Source organism: Notolepis coatsorum (genome assembly GCF_963971535.1).
Source record: "Notolepis coatsorum genome assembly, chromosome: 7".
NCBI classification, from domain to species: domain Eukaryota; kingdom Metazoa; phylum Chordata; class Actinopteri; order Aulopiformes; family Paralepididae; genus Notolepis; species Notolepis coatsorum.
This window is the reverse complement of record NC_140171.1, coordinates 87,131,307-87,143,938: the sequence shown is the minus strand read 5'-3', so window position 1 is coordinate 87,143,938 and position 12,632 is coordinate 87,131,307. Positions and strand designations below refer to the sequence as shown.

The following is a 12,632-nucleotide window of genomic DNA, read 5'->3' as shown; positions in this document are numbered from 1 at the left end:
CGAAGAATATATGTAAAGTCAGTCAATAGCATGAGTCACTAAGAATAGCAGGAATCCTACGATGGGTCTAAGTTGACACCACCTGTCGTATAGTAGCAACTATATAGGGCAACACTGGTACCGACTGGAGACAATGGGTTCCCTCCGGGGGTGTAAGGCCTGGAGGGTAGAGGAATGTTCGGGTACTCCGTCTGATTCAATGAGGAATAAAGAGACTCCAGGTACAGGAGTCGGTCCTTGTAAACTCCCTCGATCAGCAGCAAAGTAATAATTGTAATCCAGATGCTCGACAGCATTGATGACAGCTAGCCAGCCCCGTCCACGAGGCCGGCCCGAGTTGTAATCCTCACGAGGTTGAATCCCAAACGATAGTGGAAATCAACGATGCTCTTCTCCGGGTACCACGTTCCAAATCAATATAATCCAACCAGTAATGGTTCTGCAGTCGCCGACGCCGATTCTCCTGTGTACATGTCCAACGGTTCTCCGCCTAGGACTCCTTGGGTGTGGGCGACGTATTTAGGCCACACAGCTTGGTTAAGTACACTAGCTAAAGACACGACGAACCGCTGGGTAATGCTACACACGAAAGAACTGTGGCCGCACGATATACAATAAATGAACGACTATTTACTTCACATTAGGTTAAGTCGAACTCAACGTTACTTCATTAAACTCTGACACTTTTACCATTCTATTCGCACGCGGTTCTCAATGCTCTGTTAGACGCAAGGTTGCTCACTTCACTGTTTTACCGAACTGGATGAACAGCTACTGTTCGCACCTGCCGCAGTCCCAACCTCAGTCCTTGTCTGGTATCACTACGCTGACTCCGGGCATGTTCCGACATGCCTGCAGTTGTCTTTGAACTTGCCGTTGGAGGCTTGCGCGCTGGCGCCTGGGGGTGCTGTCCAATAGGAGAGCGAATATTACTCTGGTTTGAACGCAGGTAAAGGGATATTCCGTGTATATATATAAATAATATACAAAGTATATCAAACAATAAAGGTAGATTCTCAGTTTAATCTGGTCCTTCACAACACCTACCATCACCCATTATCAAATTGTAGTGACAGAAAAAGATCTAAGACAACAATAAGGTTTTGCAGATCCGACCCCAGCCACATACCATACATACATACACATTCACACACATTCCCCCGACCCACCCCTAACCCTAGTTCACTAACCATCTCCCCCCGACCTAACCACCGCCCACCCCCCACACCTAAAGTCTCCCTGACCTAGCAGTAGGGCTGGGCGATATGGCCAAAAATGATATCACGATAACGATATTATAATGTTATCATATCACTCGATATCGCTAATTATCAATATTGTTATAAGTATTAAAAAAATATTTTTTTAAAACAACAGATGTATGTTTATTTTGCAGCAATTCTTTGTCGTTGCCGCCATCTTTAGTGTTACAGCACCTCACACTCCAGTTATCAGGCTGCAGCTGGTTTGAAAGCGAAAGTAAACTTCTCTGCTGGCTGTGGCTCCAGGGGAGTTGACTGTGGCTCCAGGGGAGTTGACTGTGGCTCCAGGGGAGTTGAATAGTTCTGGTTCTGCTAGTTTCTTTTCTATCTTTTGGCGCTTTTTTGGTGGACAAAATACCGCACATGTGCACCGTGACTCACGACTTGAGACTAGCTCTGCTAGCACACATAGCCTACTATGTACAGACGGTTTCAAACTGTATTTTAAATTACAAAGCAAACAAAATAAATCACTTGTAGGCTACCATAGCGCAGGCTCATGACAGCAACGTTATGTTAGTGAAAAATAAATCTCAATTTGGTCAGTATTGTCATTTGGACAAGCAAAGCCATTACTTTAAGTTGCAGGCAAGAAAGACAAGTCTGTCCACTGTCTCTGGTTTTAAAACTGCCCTGTTGCAGGTCACCAAAAAAAGAAAAAAACGTTATTGATATTTTTTTTTATTATCGCTCGATATCGATTATTAAAATATATCGCGATAATTATCATTATCGTTTTATTGCTCAGCCCTACCTAGCAGTGATGACTGCAAATTAGTTAATTAATTTCAACAAATTAGAACAATATTTTTGTCTGACACATACTAACTTTTAGTCGAATAAATATCCTTATTATATCGAATAAGAATAATGTCCCATATATCAACACATCTATGCATGTCACGTTGTAGGTGATATCGCTGTCCTCCTCACCGTCCCTCTGTCCCGGCAGGTGCTGATGGACATGTTCCACCAGGACGAGGAGGACATCGGCGGCTTCCCCCTGATGGACGAGGAGCCGTCGGCAGCCGAGGAGCAGAGCTACCACGACCTGGTGAAGGCCTTCATGGCCGAAGGCCGGCAGTACCTGCGCCACCTCAACCTGCTCATCAAGGTGTTCAGGGAGCCTTTCGCCTCCAACGTCATGCTCTTTTCTCATCACGTACGTGTGCTTTTCTTCTTGGGATTCATTCATTTATTGCAGCAAGACTACGTTAACCTCTTAACACATTGACCCCCGGAGGTCGCTGTGGGCATATGGCCGTTTGTGCCAGCGCTTTGTTCAATGGAGAGAATGCCGTGTTTGCGAGTGCTAAAACTATATTAAATATTATAGCTATGGATCTAATAACGTTGTCGATTGTCAGTGAGTTTCTTCTGGTCAACATGCAAAAAAACTATTATTTTTTCATCCGTACATTTCCGTTTCATACCGTGGTGAATATGGTTATATTTTGAGTGATTCTGAGTAATCCCAGGAAAAGACGCGAAAACAGCCCTTTAGTTAAATCCACTTATCACGTTGCCGTTTTTCGCCTGATTATCGAATCTTCCTGAAATCAACGCTAGATTATCGTTATTATGTCTCCTCATGCACGCATGAAAGGGGGCTTGGAGCCGGGCGCCCCTCCGTGCTTCGATCGTGGGAGAAAAAAATATCAGATCAACGCAAGATTGGATATATACTGTCCTTACCTTGTCTCTGGTGTAATGCAAAAAAAATTATCCAATTATCTGATCGCCATTCCAAATACTGGTTGCGGTAGTCCATCCCATGTTATCCGGCATTACATATGAACGAGGGGGAGGGGGGGGCAGCCTAGTTGATGCAACGTTGTAAGCGCTTGTCTTGCCGGAGTATTTATTTTTTGTTTGTTTTTGATCTACTTTTTCTCCCATTTTTCAATTTTTCTCTCATCCCAATTTTGTATCGTCCAATTCTACCCTCCCCTGTCTCGAACGTTGTTAGGCCATGCCTCCCACAAGCCGGCTGCAATGTGGACTAAGCCTTACATCACGTGTCCCCTCCGGTACTCGAGGAAGCAGCAGTCGCATCTTTTCACCTGCACAGCGCGATCTCTCATTGTCGGGGGTCTGCGTTTGGAGGGTACGCCGCCCCCGTCGTTTCCTGATTCTACTGCGCAGGCGCACCAACCGACCTGTAGGAGTCGCTGTCCACAACGTCCGATCCCCACCCATCAGCTTCCCACCCCCTAATACTGCCAATTGTATTATATATATATATTATATAATATTATATATACAATAAAGATTTAGATATGTAGAGGACAAAATAAGAAAGAGAAGAACCCACTCTCCACCCCCCCCCAAGCTACCACCACTATCTTATCTCAATTTACAGTGGATTTCAACTGTACCGCCAGATTATTCCATATTGTAATTGTCGCCTCCTTTGCTCTGTGTACGCGAGCTGTCAAACGCTCCCAATACACAATGTCAAAATACATCAAAGTCCTGCTCTGAGAGCAAGTGAATGAGGCGGTTTCTTCACTGTTTTCATCACGTATGTTTACTATAGACATCCAACACCACACTCTTCTCTCATCATGTATGTTTACTAGGGGTGTAACAGTACACAAAAACCACGGTTCGGTACTTACCTCGGTTTTGAAGTCGAGGTTTGGTACGGGTTTTCGGTACAGTGGGGGAAAGTTTGGCTTTCCATGTTCCACTCAGGGGTGATGTAGTGTGCAGTAACTAATTGTACTTGTAGGGCTGTCAACGAATATTCTATATTGAAATTAATAATCGCCTTATAAAATAATTTTTTTTTTTTTAATAATTATATTAGATTGTGAAAAAAACAGCCCCCGGTGGGCAGTCGTTAGTGGTTAAAATACCGTTGTATTCCTTTGGTACACTACACAGCCGTTCGGTACGGTACACACTGAAACGGTTCTGTTCGGTATGGATACGTGTACCTTTACACCCCTACTGTTTACTATAGACATCCAACACCACGCTCTTCTCATCATGTTTACTATAGACATCCAACACCATGCTCTACTACACTGAGAGTGCACTGGAAGCGTGTAAACATCTTGTGCTTCAAATTGATTGGTCCATATGATTGGTCTATATCAGTGATTCCCAACCTGGGGTCCGCGGACCCCTGGGGGTCCGCCAGGGGGCGCAGGGGGTCCGCCAGACCACAGATGATTTGAGTTTTTTTTTTTTTTTTTTTTTATCAGAAGCATGAATAGTCTCTCCACTACAATAAAAAAAAAAGATAAATAAATAAACATCTAGACATGATTTTTGAATGTTAACAGTAGGCTACCGGGTAGCCGCTAAAACGCGAATCAGTTGACTGTATCACTTTCTGTAGCTAGCCTAGCACGCTAGTTAACTTTCTCGGCTCGTCTGCAGTCAGCCGCCAGAGGCGAAAATGTGTGACAAACGAAAAGGAGATGATGGCAGCTCATCTGCAAAAAAAGTTAGGACCTACAGCAATCGCGAAAATTACATCACCATGGGCTTCACTGAGGGACCAGACAAACGACCTGAGTGTGTGATTTGTGGAGAAAAGTTGGCAAACTCGAGCCTGAAGCCCAGCAAGCTGAAGAGACATCAGGCGTCTAAGCACCCAGAAACCGTTGGGAAGGATCCAGACTTTTTTCGGAGGAAAGAACAGTCTCTCAAGGCGAACAAGCCTGTTGATGTTAGAGTAGCGTGGAGCAGGGGTGGCAGTGATTTACAGAAGGCTACCGAAGCCTCCTTTGAGTGTTCGCTTTTAATTGCAAAAGCAAAGAAACCGCACAATATTGGCGAGCAGCTCATCAAACCAGCCTGCATCAAAATGGTTTAGAAACTGTGCGGCCCACAGGTGGCGGATAAACTAAAATCAGTACCACTCTCGAACAATGTAGTGAAATACCGAATTGATAAGATGTCAAGTGATTGCGAGCAGCAGCTGTCAGAAAAGCTTAGAAAGGGTCCATTTGCCATACAACTTGATGAAACTACAACTGTCGCAGACGAGGCTGTGCTCATCGTTTATGTGCAATATATTGAAAATGAGGATCTGAAGCAGGACATTCTCATGTCAGTCAACCTTACTACCACCACTCGAGGTGAGGATATTTTTACTGCAGTGGATTCTTACTTCATTCAACATAAATGCAAACCGTTCACCATTAGGGCCTGATTTGAGAGGATGAATACAGGATTTGAATATTGGCCAAAATTTTGAAATACATAAGGTGCAAGATTAGATTTGTTGATTGAAGGCACAAGTCAAAGAAGCATAGTGGGTCTAATTATGATGCATATGCCTGTGTATAAGCAGTTTGTTATTAAAATGACAAAAAAAAGGTATTAAACCCAGCTAGGACAGATTCTCTCTGCTACTGATTGGAATTTCCTGTCTCATATTTAGTTTAATTTGTTGCATTGATTTGTTCCATAAATGCAAACCGTTCACCATTAGGGACTGATTTGAGAGGATGAATACAGGATTTGAATATTGGCCAAACATTTTGAAATGCATATGGTGCAAGATGAGATTTGTTGATTGAAGGCACAAGTTAAAGAAGCATAGTGGGTCTAATTGTGATGCATATGCCTGTGTATACGCAGTTTGTTATTAAAATGACAAAAAAAAAGGTATTAAACCCAGCTAGGACAGATTCTCTCTGCTACTGATTGGAATTTCCTGTCTCATATTTAGTTTAATTTGTTGCATTGATTTGTTCCATAAATGCAAACCGTTCACCATTAGGGCCTGATTTGAGAGGATGAATACAGCATTTGAATATTGGCCAAACATTTTGAAATGCATATGGTGCAAGATGAGATTTGTTGATTGAAGGCACAAGTCAAAGAAGCATAGTGGGTCTAATTGTGATGCATATGCCTGTGTATAAGCAGTTTGTTATTAAAATGAAAAAAAAAAAGTATTTTATGGTATCTTATTAGGAGGGGGTCTGCGAATTTCATCAGAGATGTTTGGGGGTCCCTGGGGGGAAAAAGGTTGGGAACCACTGGTCTATATGATTGTTGGTCCATATGGTTGGTCTATATGATTGGTCTATATATGACTGTTGGTCTATATCAGGGGTCCCCAAACTTATTCCTGTGAGGGCCACATAACTTTTCCCTTCTCTGGTGGGGGCCGGGGTCAGTTTGTAACAGAGTGTGACGATCGCAGGGGTGCCTAAACGTAAACATTTATTGTTTTCCAGAAAGCCACACATAACCAAATATTAATAACCCTTTCCGGGATCTTCACAGAAAGGAAAGTCAGGAAATAAATAATAACACTATTAACACTTTGACTGCCATGAAACGTGTTTTGACGCCATTGCGGGCCATGCTCAAGTTGCCGGGGGACGCTGTACAGCGTCCTTATATCAATATTTCAAAAATCTGCGATCGGATTCATATGTCCCCTCCGCTGGCCTGAGATCCACCAGCAGGACCCACTGAGCTCTCTGGCGGTTCAGGAGCGCCATCTGGTGGCCGATCGGCGCAATCGCTTTAACAGGAAGTGGCATAGAGGTTGTGCTACGTCCGTAGTACTTCCGGGCGCTCGCTATAGGTCCCGCGACTCTGGCTCGTCACGCTACACAGTGATCGATTGCCAATAACTCGATAAACAACATGATTTGGACGTATATACCATTATACAAGCTGGAGATGGACCGGGTAAATTTACATCCCATAATGATAAGATTTCAACTCTACGATGATCGCCCAACGGCGCGCGGAGACTGGGGTGAGTTTCAGCGTGTAACGTTACCGTCTTCGATACTAACTGCTATTATCAACATTTGACCCACATTAGATGATTGGTATAACGCTGCCCACGGAATTATAAACGCCCCCTAGCCCATCCGGTCAACATCAGATGACGTGTAGTAACTTCTAGAAGTACGTCTAGTTGGAATTTTTTATATCGCGCTGATTGCCATAAAACTGTATTGCATCATCAATATAATGCATTTGGGGCTATAGATCACGTTCTGGAGAAAGCTGCAGAAAGAGATGAAAACATACTTATACATTAGACCATACTTTACTATGAATATGTGAATGAAAAAGTTTAACGTTGCTACACAATGAACAATACATATAGGACTTTGAATGGGCCCTAATAATGGCAATGTAGCAATAGAATTTAAAAAGTTATAGCCCTGCAAAGAAGGGGTACTTCTCCATAGACAAATAGAGCTGGCAATCTATGGTATATCATGAATTTAACCCAAGGCAACCAAAGTGTTAATGAAATAAATAACACTATTTATGAAATAAATATACAGTACCTACAGACCACCTAGCTCTGTACTATTTAAAAGCACAGTGCAGGACACACTCAAAGGTTATCGCACCTCAGAGATGGCAGTGGACATGTATGACAGGACAAAGGCCATATGTAATGGCCTTGGGATTGAGGAACATACTACCAGCCAAAGGAGGAAGCAGAAAAGGATGGACGAGTATGTAGTTGAGTCATCAGCTCAGACCTCAGCTCAGGAGATCAGCTGAGACAGAGACTGTTCTATCCAGTCCTCGACAGAATGCTGCAAGAGCTTGAGAGCAGGTTCTCATGAGTTGGAGAACAACTTATGAGAGGCATACAGGCATGTTATCCAGCCTCAGACCAGTTTCTCTCAGTGGAATTGCTGCAATCCCTCGCCACACATTACAATATCCAACTATTGCCAGAGGAGATCACAGTTGCAAAGTGTTTCCTGGCCAGGACTATCCAAAGTGTATTTTCCCTCCTGGATGATAATAATAATAATAATAATGCATTTTATTTATAAGGCGCCTTTCAGGACACTAAAAAAAAGTCCACAAATCGGTGAATGAAAAATGAAAAAGGATCAAATGAAAACTACTACTTACTAAAAATGGATGTTTAAAAGTACTAAAAACCAAAAGAAATAATCAAACACTAACAAACATTCAGCACAGACAATGGGGATGCTGCCATCTTAAAAAATAAAATAAAAATAAAAATACAAAAAAAAGTAAGCTCCACAAATGTGGAGGCGGGCCCGATCCGGCCTGCAGGCCGTAGTTTGGTGACCACTGGTCTATATGATTGGTCTATATGATCTCCCTCGTAATCGAACTGCTGTCAGAGGTCGGACTCATTACAACTTCGCAAATCCAAAAGTGAAACTTAACACGAATGGGATATAAACATTGTAAGAGCAAAGAAAACTACAAAAATGAACATTGCAAAGATTGTAAGAGGTAGGAAATGTATTCAGTTCATAGATTATTAGTATTTGGGTGCAGATGTGAATATAAACAAAAGTGAATTGTTGACAAGGAAAAACTGTTTGACACCATTTCAACAATAAAACAATGGCAATGTATTTTATATATAATATGCAAATCCTGGAAATGTTATAGAATTTAAAAAGGCCAATTATTTTTGGCATGGGCATTTTTTTTTAAACTTTTTTATAATTTTTTTGACAGACAAACATTAACAGTAAATATCTCAATAAATCACAGTAATATACATTCCTGTATTTGAATCAATAAATGTAGGTTACGAGATATATACCTAATCCCCATTATACAATACAGTACATACATATGCTCTTGCTCGTTCTTCTTCCCCCCCCCTCAGGACCCCCCTTGAATAAACCATCCATTATTCGTTTCTAACCAGAGATTACTATTCATATGCTAACCTTTATTCTCTCCACCATTTCTAGCCAGATTGCAATGCTGGCTTCATTGACACCTAAAATTCTTGCTGTATATATCTCTAAATAAATCACATCGAGATAGGTAAGAACCCATACCTTCCGGCACATTTTATCTGGTGAATCCATCGTGATGCTATCAACTTTTTTCCCAATACATATGCATAAATGTACCTATATCACCTCTTAAACACAAGGAGCATAGAGAGTCTTGTTTAAGCCCCATTCGGTTCAATCTTATAGGTGTCAGGTAAATCCTATGAATATAATTAAGATTAATCTGTTGATGGTCCGGGTTGCGTGATGCTAGTCGAACGTTTGCCCAGACTTCTTGCCAATCAAAATATACTTTCAAGTCTGGTATATCCCTCCTCCAAACTGAGTCTAGGGGAAGAATTCCATACGAAGATGTTAGTAAGTGATGATAAAAGTCAGATACGAAGCCTCTCGATGTCTCCCTTTCATAGAAGAATTTGTGATATCTGTGGTGCTCAAGTGGTATCTTTAATGGGACTCCATGGGCCTTCAAAGTTGCTAATAACTGTATATAGAAATAATAAGTGGAGCTGGTGAGGTTAAATTTGTTCTGAATTTCATGATGGCTACAGAAACCCCGTTCGTTGAATATATCTCCCAATGTATGTATGCCTTGATTTTCCCATTTGGGATATCTGATAGGTCGTTGTGCAATAAGGAGTGCATTGTTATTAAATATGGGAGAATGGCTATGCCATTTGTGTTGGTTAGTACATTTTTTCTGTGTGTCACGCCATATCCGAATCACATGTTATAAGAGGGCCAAATTTCAAGTCGCATTGCTTAATTGATAATTTGATGTATACTATATCCTGCAATCTATGTGGTGCCACTATGTTTTCTTCTAATGTTCTCCAGGATACAGATGCTTGAGGATCAAACCAGGTGCTCAGTGGTCTTAAAGAGTATGCTTTAAAATAGTGGTAGAAGTCTGGAAATGCTAAACCTCCATCGGCTTTGTTTCTCTGTGCAGTGGATCTTTTTATTCGTGGAGGTTTGTTATTCCAAATAAATTTATATGCGGTGGAGTGTAATTTTTTCCAGTAATCAGCAGGAGGGGGTAACGGCAACATTGAGCTAAAGAAGTTGATTCTAGGTAAAACATCCATCTTAACTATTGATACTCGGGCCTGTACTGAGTTTGACCACCTGTCAAAGTCATTTGTGATCCTATCTAGAAGTCTTGTATAATTATATTTCACCGTTTGGCTTATAGTAGGGAATATTTCAACTCCAAGACATCTAAAATTTTCTACCATTGGTATATTTCCTGGAAAGAATGTTGCCTTCGCTGGGACATTAAGTGGGAGGAAGGCCGATTTTGGCCAGTTTATCCTAAATCCCGATAGATTGCCAAAATCATCAATCAACTTGAGAAGATGAGGTAGTGAGGTGGTAGGGTTTTGCATGAACAATATTACGTCGTCCGCATATAAACTAATATGATGTTGTGTGCCCTTAATTGAGATTGGCTCTATGGATTGGGATTGTCTTATATACTGTGCTAAAGGCTCTAAAGATAGAGCAAATAGTCCGGGACTAAGAGGGAAACCCTGTCTGGATGAGCGCGACACCGGAAAGAGTGTGGAGATGAATTTACCTGTTATTATCATGGCCGATGGGTCTTTGTATAACACTTATCATATTAATAAATCCGTTTCCTAACCACATCCTTCCGAGTACTGCCCATAAATAATACCATTCCAATCTATCAAAGGCTTTCATCGCATCCAAGGATAATACAGCTATAGGTGCAATAGCATCCTTACTGGCGTCTAACATATCTAGTCCGTCTTATATTATCCGTGATAAGGCGGCCTTTTATAAATCCAGTCTGATCAGGATGAACTAAATATGTCATATGCTTTTGAAGTCTGATGGCTAGTACCTTAGCATACAGCTTAATATCGGTTCCGAGGAGGCTTAAGGGTCTATAACTACCACAATCGGTAGGGTCTTTGTCTTTTTTAAGGAGGACAGTTATGAGTGCAATATTGCCGTTCTTATGGAAATTCCCCTCTTTGATCGAGTATAAAATCATATCAAGTAATATGGGTCCAATTACATCCCAACATGATAGGTACAGTTCTGGAGGTATACCGTCTTCCTCTGAGAGTTTAGGTAGATTAATTTGATTAAGAAATGTATCCAGTTTATTTTGATCGAAAACCATTTCTGATTTGTACAAGTTGGAGTAAAACTCTTTGAAGGTATCGTTAATTTTTTCGGGATCTGTAACAAGTACTTGTTGGTTCTTAATAGTAGGGATATCTGCAAATTTTGCGTTAGAACGTATCTTCATAGCTAGTAGGTGACTTGGTTTAGAACAGGGGTCTCAAACTCGCGGCCCGCGGGCCAATTGCGGCCCGAGGAATGATATTTTGCGGCCCCCTACTTGACATCAAAGTGTAGTGTTAATGTGGCCCGCGCCCTACTGTTTGCCGAGACGTTGCACGAGAGTTGGAAGTTTTATTTATTTTATCACTTGTAGGCTACCATAGCGCAGGCTCATGACAGCAACGTTATGTTAGTGACTTGGTTGAAACGTGATTCCGGAGTGATATCAAGTAAAGTGGAAGGCAAATGCATCCTCGCTATCTCCTCTGATTGCGAGCAGTGCTCTGCATAAGCGGTTGGCTGCACTGCCACTGTCTGTGTCTGTGTACGGGTCTGGTCCAATCACATTCAGCATCCCGTCAGCGTTCCCCCCCCTCACTCACAGTCTGCGAATCAGATGCAGAGTAGGGGAGTAGGGCGGGTCTTCACGGAATGCAAGTCGTCTCTCCTTTTCCTTTCGAGTCTCTACTTTCCGTAGCTGCATTTCTGCAGACCCCTCTCTGATTGGTTGAGCCCATTTCTGCAGACCCCTCTCTGATTGGTTGAGCAAAAGGCGGACGTAATGTTATCATATCAAGAAGATAAAAAGAAATGTACTACCAGATTCGCGTATAGCGTTATTTCGCGTGACTTTGCGGTTTATTCATAACGTTATGCACATTTCACAACATAGCCAGCTGTCAGAAACTGTACATTGTAACGTTATATAACATTGATATGTATTGAAAATGGGGGACCCTGATGGAAACAAGACAAACGTCTTTCTCAGGTCTGCATCCAATTGTGTGTATTGAGCCGTACTGTATTGTACCCATTCTGCAATCTGTTAAATAAAGTTTTCATTCATTCATTCATTCACGTTATGTTATTTCGCGGTTTATTCATAACGTTATGCACATTTCGCGTGTATATAACATAACGTTATGTTATTTCGCGGTTTATTCATAACGTTATGCACATTTCGCGTGACAACACATAACGTTATTTCACGTGACAAGTTCAACACAGCCCAGCTGTCAGAAACTGTACATTGAGGGGGTTTGAATCACTGTTTAGTGTTTACACTCCCCACTTACTGTAACTGTACCATGTTCTACATATAACCTCATCTCATGCACCTTGTTGTGTATCCTGTTTATTTTTCCTCATTATTATATTCAGAGTTAATTATATTGTTTACACTGTCTTTCTTCTATTATAACCCTGCCCATTTGATGTTCCCAAATCATATTCAGAAAGTATCACAGAGACTTCTATTGACCAAGGAATTAGTTATTATTAGTAAGACACAACATTTCAATCAAACATA

General features: G+C 41.6%; 1 protein-coding gene across 1 annotated transcript in view; it reads left to right on the top strand.

Moving 5' to 3' along the window:
* The window catches only part of sos1 (son of sevenless homolog 1), a 249,486-nt gene that overhangs the window by 66,754 nt on the left and 170,100 nt on the right, over positions 1–12,632 (top strand). The window contains exon 5 of the mRNA XM_084319043.1: positions 2,215–2,424. Within this exon, the coding sequence (XP_084175169.1) occupies positions 2,215–2,424 (210 nt within the window). The remainder of the gene's footprint in view (positions 1–2,214; positions 2,425–12,632) is intronic.